Source organism: Rhipicephalus microplus, chromosome 7 (assembly GCF_043290135.1).
Source record: "Rhipicephalus microplus isolate Deutch F79 chromosome 7, USDA_Rmic, whole genome shotgun sequence".
NCBI classification, from domain to species: domain Eukaryota; kingdom Metazoa; phylum Arthropoda; class Arachnida; order Ixodida; family Ixodidae; genus Rhipicephalus; species Rhipicephalus microplus.
In genome coordinates this window covers 158321454-158338233 of record NC_134706.1, presented here as the reverse complement: position 1 = coordinate 158338233, position 16780 = coordinate 158321454, and the positions used below count along the sequence as shown (strand labels likewise).

Genomic DNA, 16780 nt, shown 5'->3' with positions numbered 1-16780 from the left:
CAAATGTTTTTTATCCGGCCGTAGACCACGCAGTCCTGATAGAAGATCTTGAGGAGGAACGCAATGTAATGCTTTAGAAAAATCGGTAAAAAGAGCATCAAATAAAAATTACCTATCGATGGAGTTGTGGAAATTAGTGATTAGCACAAACAGCTGAGACACACAGGATTTATATGTCTGAAAGCCGTGTTGGTTTTCAAAAAGTAGCTTATTGAATTGAAGGTGAGATATTATGTGGCTGTATAGGATATGTTCGAGTATCTCACAACAAATTCATGTAAAAAAAATAGGACGGTAATTGTTCGCAATGTGCTGGTCTCCAGATTTAAAGCAATGAATAATATTCGCGATTTTCCAGTCATTAGGAGGGCACTCAGAATTCAGTGACCGTTGCAATCTTAGAGATGAGAGGTAGGATGATTTTATTGACAATAGCTTTTTTTTTTCGCGCTGATACCGTCCGGACCAGAACAAACTTTGCTCTCTATAGCGCGCGCTACGCCAGTTTCTGTTATTGTGATAGACTGAAACTCGTGCGAAGTTGATTTGACTTCTGGGGTTTAACGTCCCAAAACCACCATATGATTATGAGAGATGCCGTAGTGGAGGACTCCGGAAATTTCGACCACCTGGGGTTCTTTAACGTGCACCCAAATCTGAGCACACGGGCCTACGACATTTCCGCCTCCATCGGAAATGCAGCCGCCGCAGCCGGGATTTGAACCCGCGACCTGCGGGTCAGCAGCCGAGTACCTTAGCCACTAGACCACCACGGCGGGGCGCGTGCGAAGTTACATCCAGGGGAAGCATCGGTGAATGTATGCTAAAATGGCAATTCGTCGGAAAAAACTGAAGCAAAATGCTGATTGAAGATTTCGGCAAATTTTTCTACGGACTGTAAGGTACCATTTTTGCATATAAGTTAGACGCAAGGTGGCTTGTCATTAGGGTTATTAACCCTCCAAAATTTTCCAGGGTCGGTCCTCATGACATTGGGTAGAGTGGAGTTAGAGGACGTGTTTTAGCATCATTTATTGTGGATATTGCAGACTTAGACAGCTCTTTGTAATTCATTCAGTCTAAAGCACTCTTTGACCAAGAAGCTTTTATAAATGCCCATTTATTTGTGTTAATCGCTCGGTTCACGTCCCGAGTGAGCCAAGGATCATCTGATTTAGACAATAGAATTCATTTTGGCCGACTGTTATCTTCCAGTTCCTTAAAAAGTCTCTGAATAAAGAACTGTTGTTGTTAATTAAACGATTAGCAAAATCGTGAAGGTAAGCAGCCACAAATTCCGCAACAAATGTTGTTCATTTTGGTATTGTCTGCGCGAGCGTAGTTGAGAATAGTTTTGAATTCGCTTGTTTTCGTGGGGCATGGTACTATCAGAATGCAGTGCACACACAGCCTTGTGATCACTTTTTTTCTCAAGAGCGAGAGCGCTTCCGTATCCAGGATGGTTAGTCAGTATTAGATCAATGATATATCACCTCGAGTTGGTTGTTTTACCAATTGTGACAGGTTATGAATGTGCACCGTATGGAGAAAGTGAAGCGATTCTTGGCGATTCATGTTACCCAGAAGTGAAGACGCCGGCCAGCCGATGGATGGATAATTGAAATTGCCAGTCAAGAGCAGTAAAGAATTTGGGAACCTATTTGTAATTTGTTCAAGGGCTTTATTAAAAAGCTTCACAAACTCGGGCTGGCTCTCAAGAGGTCGGTAGCACGAATCAAGAACACAGTGAGCATGGCTAGGATTCGTAGCTGCTCAAATATTTTCAAGCAGTGAGTCAATAGGAATGTCAGATGGTTGAAATTATTTTTGACAGCAATTAGCATGGCCCAGCCCCGCGACACCATCCTGTTTTTGCGAAAAACAACGATTGTATTTGGCAGCGACAGCTCATTGTGTTTAATGTGCTCACTAAGCACGCTTGAATGCCGAAAAGGATATCAGCATCGCTTGTTTGAATCAGTATTTTTATTCCATCAACCTTCTTATGTAGGCTTCCGAAGTGTGCCAGCCATAATAACACTTTCTGCGAAATGGGTGTCTAGTTATTGACTTCGGCTGATCAGTTTTAAAAATACTGGGATCCTTTAGGTACGACAACGACAAAACCCGTTGAATAGTCGTACAGGTAGATGCCATTTGGCATTAGTAGAAAGTTAAAAGGGAGCGAAAAATGCTCGCTTTCTTAGCGTGTTTTGCTTGGCGAAGTCTCGAAGCTTTTTAGGGTCTAGTTGTATCTTAGGCGAATAGTCTTCTTCTAGCCATACTCTTGGTGACGCTATGTTTTTTAGCTTAAATACATTGCGCAGAGCATCAGTTCTTGATTTGTAATTTTGAAACCTAATTATAAGAGGGTGGTGGAAACCACTTCGGCGTTGACCAATCCTGTGGGCGCGTTCACTGTCGCCGAGGGTCAGATTACGGTGAGCGCAGAATTCCTTCACAATGATCTGAGTCTTTTCATAGCTTTTATTATTTGATTCAGGAAATCCCTCAACAAGCAAGTTGTTTCTGCGCATTCCGTTGTTCATATCTTCTACAACATCTCCTAGTTCTTCATTAGCTCTGGCTATGCTCGGCTTGACTTCATTTATGAGTTGCTCATACCCTCACAGTTGAATTTGATTTGAGCAATACCGTCCTACGTGCTCCCAATGACTGTTACCCGAGTTTCAATGCCTACTACGTCATGTTGAATGTTTCTTTGCAATAGTTCTATGGTGTCAGTGGGGCATGCGTTAACTAAGGAGAGATCATCATTATTCTTGGGACCGGAATAAGCCTCCACATCTCCGACACAAAGGAAAAGCAAAGCGAGAGATATAGACAATAACAGGCGGGGTCTCGGGCATAAGAGGCAGATGAGGTTTGCTTCGCAGCTGAAGTGACTAGCACAAGCACTTACTCGCTGACAATGGGCCAGGAATGAACTAATCCGCGAGCGATACGTGGTAACTTCAGCACCCATCGCGCATCAAGGATTAAGACACTACAAACAATGTAGGCAGGAGATTAGCGGCGAAAAAAGAAAACCAAGAGTATCAGGCAAGAAAGATTTGAATGCCTACCTATAATCAGAAAAACAATTGACGGCTCAGTCACTTTGCTTGCTGGCCGTGAAATCCCTATTTCTTGTTGCTTGGCGGTCCATTTTGAATACTTTGGTGGCGCTTTCGGCGTCGTGACCTCGAAAGCCAGTCGCCGCAGAAAATCCTTGCAGCATGACAGATACGCTGATAGCTTGAGGCCACCCTGAGTCAACCGAGATCAGCGGATACAAGGCAGCAGCAACCACGCAATGCTATAAGCAGAAAAACAATTGGCGACTCAGTCACTTTGCTTGCTGGCCGCGAAATCCCTATTTCTTGTTGCTTGGTGGTTCATTTTGAATTCTGGGGTGGTGCTTCCGTCGTCGTGACATCGAAGGCCATTCGCCGCCGAGGATTCTTGCAACTCTATAGATACATCGATAGCTAGGCCACTAAGATTGTGCGTTACGTAGATGATTATCTGGTCTTTCTAAGCAGTCGCAATGTCATCGGCAGAGTAGTGAATGTCTTGAGGCTGTTTGAAGAACAAGTTCTAAGATTGAAGCTCCCTTTTGAGTTCCCACAAGATGTGATTCAGTACCTTGATCTGCAAATTTCTTTCCAGGATTCGCATATCTGCTGGGTGTATCTTCCCCGTTCCATTAAAAGTCTGCCTAATTTCAGTTCTTCACAATCTACACTTGTAAAAAACGGCATTGCTTTGTCTTGTATACATTCCGCTGTCAGTAGGTCATGTGAGCAGCTCATGGAACGAAGTGTTCAGAAACAGGTAGATAAGGTACCAAGCGCCGAGTATCCAAATGCAGTGATTGCTTCAGCGCCTCAGAAGGCTCTTGAGATTGCCATGGCAAGGTGCATAAGAAAAAAAAGAATTTATCACTCAAAAAAACGGTGTTTTGTAATTATTCCGTAGTTTCACAAATTTTCGCATCGCTTGAAAAAAGTGGCTGCTTGACAAGAAGTTGACGTTGTTTTTTCTGCAAACAACAAATTAAGCGGTATTTGTCCTGCCTTACAGAGGCGCCCTGGATCTGAGGATCTTGGTAAAAGCAATGAATTAAATGTAAAACATGCCTTGCAGTTTGTCCCTGTAAACAGGGAGCTGTGTATTGCACTCCCTCCACGGGTGGGTGGTGCTGTGTTGGTCAGTCGATACGTTGCCCGAATGTTAGACTGACAGAGCATCATATTCCTCTTAGCCTACTCGCCACATGCGATGCATTGCCGCGACTGCGAATGTGAACCGCTTTTCTGTAACTATCCTGTAATTTTTAAACACGACAATAAATCAACAAGAGCAATTGTCGAAGCCTTTATGATTAAAGTGAAAGACGATGCGTGTGGAAGCCAGCCTACAATGAGCTTGCTAGATAATGAAGTTAGTCTACTGCACAAGTCTGGTGTCTTATATTAGTGATTTTGTGTGTGGGTATGTAAAAAGGGGGGTATGTAAAAAGGGTTGTGTAAAAAGCAGTAGGCACACGTGTCCACGCAGAGTGCCGTCCAAAAGGGGTGTAGTTTTTTCTTTCTTTTTTGGTCTAAATATCAGTTTCAAGTTAGCGCTCGTCCTCTGTGCTCTTTTCTTCGGTCCTTGTTTTTCGCGCTTTGAAGGTTCTTCCTTAATGTCGTGCAAACTCGCCCAAGCTTCCATCCTTATACGATAGCTTATAGCCACGCTGAGTCAGCCAAAATCGACGGAATCCAGGCAGCAGCAACCAGGTAGTGCTATAACCAGAAAGCTTTCGGCGATTCAGTCACTTTGCTTGCTGGCCGCGGAATCATGTTTTGAAAGCTGTCATGGTAGGCCGCGAGAGTTACCCACACACAATCTTTTGGTAAACATTCATAATTGAAATCAATTCAAATTCACCATCACAGATTACAATCCCTCATAAAAAAGCAGACTCCATATTAGTAGTACACCAATTTCACCTCCACGGTATCACTTATACCACCAAACAACAATGCCGCCACTCACGCGAACAAACTACGGACGCCATGACCTTCATTATCAAATAATTGGCTTTAAAACATTGTAAGGAATGACTATAAATAAACTTCTACGCACCCCGTTTCAAACTTACATTCTCTTACATTATACAATATCTTATCAATGAAATTTTTACACGCCGAATAAACATGTCTGTTTCACTGTTTTATTACTACACTTTCAGTCTTCATTATTTATGCATTGGGGTACATATTCTGGAACTGTTTAAATGATGTCTCTTTTTCATGAAGTGTTTTGCATGATATTATTTGTTTCATGAAGTATTATCACAATACTTTCGTTTTACATAAAGTGTTTTATTACATGCTTTCTTGAAGTGCTTGTAAATTTCTTTGTTGCCTGAAGGTATTTTGTGTGATGCAAAACTGTACTAGCTTTGCTTGCATTTAGTTATGTACCTGCTGATGCCTTAGTGTTTTATATGCATGAAAACTATTTGTATGCATGCTAAATCTCCAAAGGAGTATGCGCGTGAGGCCATATGACCTTTGGCTTTTGCTCCTCTTTTTGTAAAACGAAATAAATGATAAACAAAAGAAAGAAAGAAATGCCAAATGGAGCCATTAAGACGCCTGCAAATATACACAAGTGGATGACGACCAATTCTGCTAAAGATATTCCAGAAAAAAAAGGCAGTAACGTTTCATCCGCGTTGAAAACAATTTTAACTAAGCCCCAATAAATTAAACATACTGAAATAGAAATACTGCCGTCTTTTTAATCACTTGACATATATTTATCTGAAACTATATCATGGCATTGCCAAGTGAATTACTTAGTAATTTACCTAGAGCAATAGGTACTATGCGCAACTATTGCAGTTACTTTTCTACATCAATTACCAAGATTTTTTAAAATTCAATAATAAATTATTGCGTTCTATGTGAAATTGCAGGCTGGGGAACTAATACAGCGTTGATTATTCACCGACTCGTGGTACTACAAAAAAGAGCCATGTTCCTTGTTTCCAACGAGCTATATCTTTGGCATACTGCTCCTTTGTTGAAAAAGCCTAGTATCATAAAAATGATATTTTTACAGATACAAGCTTTCTCGCATCTATGGACTAGGAAAACTTAGGAATGATGACTATAATGCATATGGCACCCTTACAGAAACAAATTTATTTTTATAAATTTGCTCATTTAAAACTTTGGATTGTCAACAAAAACGAAACTCTTTATGGTGACCCAATGCTACAGTTTTTTTATCGACTAATATTAATCAGTACACAAAGAAAATGGTCCCGATGTATCCACTCCATCACTAAAAAACCTACGTGACATGTTTGCATGATGGCTCGCACTGCCATAGGAAAATATGTTGTATTTTGTTTTGTTTTTTTGCAGTCTTCTGCCCTGCGTAACTTTTTTCAATTGTTTGTAGAATACCTTTGTTCATTATTTTTTACCGTTTTCGTTTACTGGATTTGCTGTTCTGCTCATCCATTAGTTATAGGGCATGCTTTCAACCGCTGTAACCGCTCAGTGTGTGAAGCGGTCAGGTTTCCCTGAAGCTGCTTAGTGCAGCTTTTTCGCCTGGTCTCCTCACAATATTCTTGCGCAGCAAACTTAATTCAAACTAACGTGGTTGCTTGGGCGAGTTGGTACGACATGATTCACATAAAAAAAAGCGCCAATAACGAGAGACAAGAGAAAGAAGGAGACAGACAGCGGCACTGATATTATTGCCGCTGTCTGTCTGTCTGTCTGTCTCCTTCTTTTTCTTGTCTCTCGTTATTGGTGCTGTTTTTTATGTGAATTAATTCAAACCCCATTGAATTCAAGAAAAAGATATTTTCGGCAAGAAAAATGTTCCATTCAAAAACGTTGTAACGGCAAAGTGATAAAAGACTTATCACTTTTGTACATTCTAGGTTTTCACTTCAAGAAATGAAGCCGTCAAACTCAAGAAAAGATAATTACGAAAGTACTACTTGCGATCCTGGGTTCTATACGAGGAACAACGGTGACCAGCGTCTTTTGAACCTCAAGGCTTTGGACATGGTAGAGAAAGATTTCAACCACCGCAAGTACGACAGGGCATTACAGTTTCTGGACCTTGGCTGTGGTACGGGAGACTTCACTTGCCAGGGGCTTCTACCGCGATGCGCACCTTGCGCAAGAATCGTCGCAGTGGATTCGTCGGAGGACATGCTGTCGTACGCTCGACAAATGTTCAGCCATCCTCGCATCGAGTACGACCGTTTGGACGTTAGTGGCGACATCCAGGAGTTTCTCGCAAAATACGGTTCCTTCGATCGTATTTACTCATTCTTCTGTCTGAATTGGGTCCGAGACCAGGAACAAGCAATGAGGAACGTGTCCAGCCTCTTATCACAAGGTGGGGAGTGTCTTCTGGTCTTCCCTGCATGGTCCCGTTCGAGGGTGCCTTGGAGTATGCTAGCACATCTGGATCACTGGCGCACCTACAAAGAAGTGAGCTTTCTACTATAAACTCAGCCTCCTACAAATCAGTGCCTTTATCTTTTAAGCTTTATTGAAAGGCTTCGTCGTATCTCTATATTAGCCCCGAAAACGAACACTGGCGTCACTGCGGTCATGGCAATGGGACGTCATGGCACGGACTCGCCTGCTCCGCCGGTGTTTGTCACCTTTTTCTGTGCTCACCACGCGCACGCCCTTTAGCGACACATTGGTGATTATTCCTTAATTTCTTGACGCGAATTTCTCAGCATACAAGGTGTTACAACGAGTGAAAGCTTTACAGCTGTAAAAAGCTTCCATAATTTAGCTTAGGATAGGCAAACTCCCGTCCAAACTAAAGATTTATTGTGAACTTTGTGATGGAGAAGATGTTCGTTGTTTTTATCGCGTACACCACAGAATGGGCACTAAGAAAATATGCTATGTTGTAGTAAAGTTATTACAACTAACCATAGGCTCCGGAATTAGAACATATCTTTGCCGAAGCATAGGAAATAAAGTTGGCACGTTTTCAAATCACTTATTGCATTGGGCTTTACCGTGCCAGTTGCGCCTGTATCCAAGAATGATCTAAACAATTGGACAGAATAGCACTGTCTCAAGCAGGAGACATTGCATGAATATGGCTGACATAAGCACTCACGTAATATATTCGTAAACAAAATCAACCAAATAATACTGGCACACGCACAATGATTTCCGAAATTATCTGGCATTTCCGTTCACTGGGATCATAGTACAGGTTTCTTCTTAATAGTCACCCAGGAATATGTAGTCCTATGCCCTGGTGCGTGAAATGCTGGAGCATTTTGCCGCCGCGTCACAAACGCCAACGGGAGCTTCACATGGGAGCATGGCTGATAGCAACAATTTCAATGCAAACGCCAGGAAGTCTAAATGTACTCTTTCTATGCCGCACTCACTCACGTGGCCCAATAGTGGAGTAAGCAGGGAATGGCTCACCGGGCCTTTACCCTACCCTCCAAGATTTTTCCCCGTGCAGACAAAAAATGACCATTTCATATAGGTGTCCTCCTCCAACCCTGAAAAATATTTTACCTTATAGGCTTTTGGGCCCATGCAATAAACAAACAACCTTCGCCCCGAAAAACGACGACTGGTCTGGCTCGTCATGTCCACCAAGAGGTAATCAACTGCAAGAAAATTTAACATATGAGTTGGCTATCTAACTGGGAGTTCGGAGCGCGACCGCACCGTTGCAAAGATTCTGCAAGAAGAAAGAATCTGAACGCAATAGAAATATTGGCACCTACCCTCAACCGATTTTAACCTCAATAATTTAGGTAAATTAAAGCTTCAAAAGTTTTATGAGAGAAACATCAAACTGAACAACGTGTTGGGAGAGCAAGTACATGAGAAAAACGCACAACAGTGGCGGCGCGATTCCAGAGCGAGTGCCTTGCGGTATATGTTGCGATACTCTATGCTTCACGCGATCGCGAGGCTTAATTTACTTGTGAGAGTGCTGTCCGTAGATACTTGTATTCCTACGGTACAAATTATTCTATTGGAGATGAAGCCCTGATATCTACGAAAAGAATCATCTATGCACAGCTCAACCTTGTAAATTGTAAATGTCGTGTCTTAATTCCTTCACAAAATCTCATGAATATGCGTCAATGATTTTGTTGTATTCAAACAGAAGCGTGCTCGTGAATTTAACACCTGACGAAATATGGCTGCGTCGCCACGAATGGAATTCATCATTGGGATTCGCAGCGCAGCACAGACCTTTTCGCTCGTCTCACATTGCTATACAACCCAGCGCGTGATTGCACAGCAGCAAAAGTAAACTTTTTTATTGTTTTACCTGGAACATTACCAAATCTGTTTTATTCATTCAAATGCAGCTTGAAACAAGCAAAAAGCGACCGCAAAAATTGAAACAGTGCATGAAACGAGCGCATCGATATGTAGGCGCGCTGCGGCTCGCATCGAAGATTCCGTGCCGTGACATCATCCGCCAGGCGGCGCCACTCCAACTTCTCGATAGAGTTGCTGTATATGCTACATTTAGGTAGCATATACAGAAACTCTACTTCTCGAGGCTAATACCGATTCTCATCATAGAACAACCAAGCGCAAACATCGACCGAGTGCTTGTTTCTTTGGTGCAAAAAACAAAATATTTCATACGTCGATTTTACAAATTATAAACAAATAGAAAAACATTGAAACAAACCATTTTGTAGAAGACGTGACGTTTATGTAATATACGGGAGATTCACAGAAGGTTAGTATTACATCATCAATGGAAAGCAAATGAAATCGATAAAAACTCAAATTACTTCAAGTGCGGACCGATTCTATGGCCTTACAATGAAGTTCAGAAAAACAAAGTAATGCCCGCTATACCTTCCTGAGCTTTGATGTCTGTTGATCTCATTCGATTATTATAATGTCTCCCAAATTGAACGCCGTTTCTAATAAACAAATGTCAACACGTGAAAATAAGCAGCTCGTGAGGAAATAGAGAAAGAGAAAGCCGCATTGCACGAGCTTCAACACCCTTTTGATTTGCGAAATTATGATGCAACCTATAACAGAATAGTCTTCGTGAAAACGATGAACCACATATATATCTCTTACATAGAGGTTTTTTGATTAATCAGGAGAAAGCGCTGTACTGATCAAAGCGAGGTCGCGTTGCCTTAGAACGCATAGTCATAAAACGAAATTCAATAAAGAGGATGAACAATGTACATGCTGTGGGGAGATAAGAAAATGGTGGAACAAGTTCTGATTGAGTACAGCGATATCCAACCAGCTATACGTGTGGGTACAAGCTTACATGTGGCTTTGGGTTTCAGGGACAAACATGGCAAGCTGAACACGTCCACGATAGAAGCAAATAAGAGATGGTTAAAGTATTGGGGGCAGAGAAGTAGAGGTAAAGGACACAAATAGTGGGGAAATGAGGTCATTATGCCTGAAGAGGCAGAGATGAAAGACAAATATATATACATATATATATATATATATATATATATATATATATATATATATATATATATATATATATATATATATATATATATATATATATTACTTGTTACAATAACATTGATTTATTTGAAGTAAATAAGGCATTAGGCAGCATCAAAAGAAAAAAGACACATTTTGTGTTGTCTTGCGAGCCTGGTGGCTCATATTTACCCCCCCCCCCCCTTTTCGTTATGAAGGAAACGCTAATATACAGCATCAATCGGTCCATCGTTAGGGAGCCTTCTCGTGCGCACCGGAGGGTATGCGGTGCGCACATGAACGCTCCATCCAGCACGCACAGGAAGAATGACTACAAGGCGTCACAGCTCTGAGCGCTCGCCTCCTCACAAATTTCTCCACTTTGTTCTCATCTCTTCGTAGGTATATCAGCACGTGGCAAGTTCCTATGACGAGTGTTATGCCAGGTAGCAATATCCTCCCAAGCCCGCTGACCTGAATGCTCTCAACTCGGTTAGAGAACACCTTATAGATGCACGTCTGTCAATAAAGAGCAATAGGTTTTTGTCTCACGGAACGCCCAGTAGGGAATAAAAGGCAGGCGGTGAACGTGCCCATCGACGTAGCTAACACTGTGCCGGCCTTGGAACGTGCGCGACAACACTGACTTCGTCGTACTGTACACATGACGCACCAGCTCGTTGACAAACCTTCCTACAGAATTCCTCTTGTCAAGAAACGCCTGGTGCACATCCGAGCAAGCTACTCTAACATGATTCACTTTGGGCATATGGCGCTGATTTTTTTTCACCTTTAATTCATCAGTGACCACATCTACATCGTCATAATCAAACCGACCAGACAAACTTTGTCGAACTCTAGACTGCAATGCTAGCAGACTACGAAGCATTGCGCCTGCACGTGGCGGCACTGCGTTGCAAGAAGTGCATCTGGTACAAACCCCGTTTTCTCTTTACATCAGTGATAGGACAATTGATAGGCCAGTATAAACAGGTTGACTGCGCCACAGGGGATGTGCACGGGCTTTGTTTATCTTGGGACGCTGTATACATAGAACGAAAAAGTTGGGTGCAGCAATCTAAGTTTGATAGAACGCGAAGCTAGTTGCAGCACTGACGCCTTTTCACAATTAGGTACGCATAGAAGGGAGTGCGGGTGCGTTTCTTAATGTTAAAAAGCTGTGATCATAGTCATCAGTAATGAGAAAAAACGAAATACAATAGATGCTTTGAACATTTTTAACACTAACCCATATATCAGTGTTTCATGTATCGCCCAGCAACAAAAAGAAGTATCTTATTTGAACAGAAAAGCATGACAAAACAGTGCGTGCTGTACGTCCAGCCTTTTGTGACCATGTGCAACGCTCGTACTCGTGTTCTCGTCGTTTTCTGTCCCGCGTTTTTTTGCGATATTCTTTGCTATGAACCCAGACCAACTCACCCAACTGTCAGTGCTACTCAATGGTATTCTTTTCGTTTTTTACCGTCAAACCGAAGGCGCTGGCAGCTCCGAAGGGAGCGATTGCAGGGCTTCCAGTGCCTGATCAAGGGGCAACATTACATCTCTCTTCTGAACTCTCCTTGCCACGTGCGACTACATCTGCTTGGCTGTTCTTAGCAGCATCTTTCTCACTAAAGTCAACGGGTCGATCGCGACCCATATATCACGTCCTTAGGTTTATGACGAAGTATGCGTGTAAGGGACAAAGAGCATCACGTGTCCCACAAAGAGTTTCCTCAATATAGTTGCTACAGATGAAAATGGCATTGTAACGTTTCTAGTGTTGTTCGCGTCTGCATACTATTATTGTCACTTCACCTGCACCTTATGCAGAATAAATTCATAAACTAGCATATTCACCACAATCGTATGCTAGAATATTAGAACTTTTATTGTTCTACAAATTTGGCAAACCGTAAAAACTGATTGTGGTAGTAGGTACTTTTTATTTTATTTAGGCTGTTTTTTCACAGGGCTGTGAACTACTCAAGCCGTTGAAACTCCGCTTTTCTTCGCAGTGCTTCCTTTGTTTACGAAAGAATGAAAACCATTCGAGAGAAATAAATTTATTGGGATTACTAAAACAGCTTACCAACTTTTAGTTTATATACAGACCTGTGATATCAAAACATATCACGCATAATCAAACAAAAATGTCACCGTTTCCCACTAAAAAAAAAACATCTGTGGAAGTGAAGCAGTGGGCTCCCACACTTGTATACAGCGACGGTGGCGTCGCCGCTGGTGCTCTTCGCAGCGTAGCGCAGGAGAGCAAGCCGGGTAGGCACAAAGCACGTAGTGATTGATTATTTTATCCAACTAGAACTTGCCAATTGCTGCAAATGACCTAAGAACGACAGAATACTCCGATAGAACACAGACACCCACAGTGCACTTTTTCGTTAGCATGCATGCTGCGAATTTGCCTTGTTCAACAACACTCCCCAGAAATCTCCTAACGGCACTACCTTAGATGTCAAGTTCCCGTCCATATATACATGGGGTGGCCGATGAGCGGTTGTGCAGTGCGACGTTTGGGCTTTTTCAATGCAGAAACTTGCTAGCAGACACTGCGTGCGTCGGCGATGCGAGGCGAGGGAGGGTAGGAGCGGAGACGGGAAAAGGGCGGGCCTGCGCATGAAGGGTGGTCACTCTGCCCACCGGGTTGAGCTGGACCATAAAAGGCTTTGCTTCTAATTACGCGATTTCCCACTAAAAGGAACCATAGGCAGCATGTGAATCAGCGCATTGGTCGACCTCAAGATACGTTCATCACGGGCACCTTACCCACTCCGTGAATTCACTGTAGGCTTTGTTGCTGTTACTCGTCCGGAACTCTTGTTGGAACACTACTCATGCATTCTTCGCCAAGCAACGCAAAGACACGGGTGTTTACCTCGTAGCTGCAGCATATAGTTCCCGTAGCCATTACGTGATTCCTGTGAGGCTGTACGGAGTGAAAGGCCACCGCATCTTACAAAGAGCTCCAGCCCGTTCAGATTACAACCAAGGAGCCATTAGGGTATAACGCGTTGGCTCATCGCGCGTCTGCAGAATCTTGTTCCTAGACGCCTTCATATTAATGCTGAGAGAGTGTAAAGGGCAGAAGCAAAAGTGTCTTAGCCAAAGTGTCGCAGGCCGGAACGCGCCATCGCGTGAGAGCGTTCTGACAGTGCTCGGGCCAGTTGCGCATGCCCAGTAAGGGTATATGCAACAAACCACCCGATTGAACTCAGGCATAAGCTGATTCGCATAAAAAACACTTCGAATCCACACATTTTAACCACCTTATAGAAAGCCTAATAACGCTTAACCCGAAAGTCACGAAAGCACGTGGCAATCGAGTGATAAGTTAACGGACAACGACAAGTTTCACCAAGAATAGTCGTGTCAGAATTTCACTTTTGAAGACGAAGGAAAGGCAAAACAAAGTATTAAAACATGGTCACAAGAAGAAAAGTAGTGTCACTGCTGTTTGGTCACTGATAGCTATCATAACAATTATTTTCGGCAACGTCGTTTTGTGCAGCTCTTCGAAAGTTTTGTACCTAAAAGCCAGGACATCGAAGATGACGGTGAACGGTTGTCGTATATACAAGAAATCATCAAATCCGCCAACCTGGAGCTTCACAGGTTCGAAAGCTTCCTTTACAAACCATTCGCGTGGAACGCTGAAGCGGCTATAGGTGAGTACAACATTGAGCATTCCATTTACCTTAACACAGATCAATAGAAAACTAGCCATACAATTTTTCCAAATATGACTTGTGCTTTGCTTCCGATAACCAGCAGACATCTCTCACGTAGGTTATGTTTTACAGCGAAACCTATATATGGCACGGAGAAACAAAAACTGTTCGGCATTGGTGTCATGAGCGGTCTCCATAAGCTGCTCGATCAGTCACGTTCTCAGCGTCACCCCGAAGCACGCACGTCTTTGGCTGCGTTGTGAGTGACGCCGTTCATGCTGTCGCAGCCGCGGCGTCCAGCGCACGCGCATCAATTTTTACTAGAGTTTCCAAATGTATAAGGAAATACACACTAGATGAGCGTTGACAGTGGACACGTGAGAGAGCTTGCATTCGCCGGGTCGATGTTGCCATCTAGGCACAAAAGCAGGGCTGGGAGGCTGAGTGCCGGCAGCAACTGTTTACCGATGCAGCCTTCCAAGCTTTCCAAGCCACGATAAATCGCGGACGGGAATGCAAGAGCTGGTGGCCGGCGGATCTCGCAAACCATTCAGCCGATGAATAAACTATTTTATTATTCAAATTCAAAGAAAACGGAAATGGTCCCTACTTCAGAAGACACATTGAAAACGACAATAATGTTTTGACGTGTCAATTACCTTCATCGTCTTTTCGCGTCACGTAATACCAAATTTGGTATATTTGAAGATAGCGGACTTCCCTTAAGCACTTCATGAGTATCGTATGTAGTCATCTGCTTACATGACCAGCATGCCATGATTATCATGTTTGCACCAGTCACATACCTTTGTCAACCATTCACGTGACGTAATTCTAAATTTGGTACAGGTGGTGCTTGCGAAACGACCGCGAGCGCACCATGAGCGTGGCGTGTAGTCATGACCTACATTGCATGCATTTCATGATTTCCAAGTTAAGGCATTATGTTCACCATGCAGTCATATCCTACTATAGCAGTTTTGCGATATGTCACGTGAATGAAACCACCGCAAGAGCAGCAAGATCATGCATGTAAATCACATGTCAAGATTTTTCTGTTATGATGGGTCAAGTACACTCGTCATACATCCATGTTACGCTGTACTGATGTGGGTATCAATCACATTAACAAAATAGCACGGAGACCTAAATGTCGTATGCGGCTAAATAGTCAGATACGGTCAAAGTCGCTGAACATCACTACGAAATGCTTCGTAATAAATAAATACTAAATTGTTCGTCGGTCAGCGGGGCTGGAATACCTTAGAAGAGAGGTTTGAGCCTCGCTAGGTTCTTTAGTGCATCTACCACATCAAAGAGGTTCAAGAGTGTGCCTTGCTATATATATATCTACTGGCTTGTGTGTAAGTAAACTGATAATGAGAATTGACAGCACATTTTCTGTCTCAAGTGATTGAGATATGCAAAAATTGAGATTTACCAAACTAAAAGTCACGAGAATCATAGGACACGTTTGCATAAGTAATTGTAATGTCAATTAGAAGAGTGGGAGAAAAGATAACTTGTCATTAGAAGAAGAATAAATGAAAAGATAACTTGCCGTGGGCAGGGACTGAACCTGCGGCCTTCGAATAACGTGTCGGATCCTCTAACAATTCAGCTACCGCGGTGGCTATTCCCTCCTCCACTTTGTGGGTTATATATGTGCATTAGGCGTGGGAGCATCCATAAGCACCGCCAGTAGCTATAACGGTGTTTGCGGAACACTCTAATGTGCCTGTTTCGCGAACTTATCACGAGCTGTTAGCTTTAAAATAATAGCTCGTATCCTACTTGGAGGCACCAAGCCACACCAAACGACACGCTTGCTGTAAATTAAGGAACTAAATGTACATGCAATGTACATTTCTTACTGTTCATATTTAGCGGAAGTACATGTGCCATAAAATGGATGGGGGAGTAGCCTCCGGGGTAGTTCAGTTGGTGAGACATCGAACGCGTTATTCGAAGGCCGCAGGTTCGGTCCCTAATCAAGGCAAATTACGTTTTTGTTGGCTTTCATTTCATCGCATTTCCAATACAATTATTTTTAATAGCAGCTCCCGTACTTTCCAAGGCATGATTGACTTTGAGGTCTCTATATTATTTTGTCCAACAAAAAAAAAGCGAGCTCCTGAATGTGCACATCTTTCCTCCATTTGTAGTGAGGTACGTAAAGTTGGAGGTTGTCGAAGTTGGGGCCTGCAATGTCAGAAATACGTGCGCTGTATCCAGCAAATTTCCGCCACGCCTGCGCAACACCTGTTAGTAACAGCGTTCCCTCTTTGGAAATTGACTTACCAAACGAACATTCGAGCCTGCAGAGAACACTTGAGGTAATGCAAATAAAACTATACTTGAATTTATGGACATAACCACTTCTTCTAATAACACTAAATTGAAATTGACTGTGTTTGCTTCTTACACCCTAGATCGCACGAAGCTGTAAAGAGGGCACCATAATGATTAACAGTTCACACGTACATGCGCTAAAATGTCCCTGAAGTTTTTATAGTAGTAACAAATGATCCCTGGTTATTCGGGAAGCGCCTGATGATCCCTGGCTATTCGAAAAAC

The 16780-nt window shown here is 42.8% G+C and overlaps 1 protein-coding gene across 1 annotated transcript in view; it reads left to right on the top strand.

The window, feature by feature from the left end:
* The window catches only part of LOC119180005 (juvenile hormone acid O-methyltransferase), a 31904-nt gene that overhangs the window by 5184 nt on the left and 9940 nt on the right, over window positions 1-16780 (top strand). Inside the window, exons 2-3 of the mRNA XM_037431133.2 lie at window positions 6956-7517; window positions 14044-14200. Of these exons, the coding sequence (XP_037287030.2) occupies window positions 6972-7517; window positions 14044-14200 (703 nt within the window). The 5' untranslated portion in view covers window positions 6956-6971. The remainder of the gene's footprint in view (window positions 1-6955; window positions 7518-14043; window positions 14201-16780) is intronic.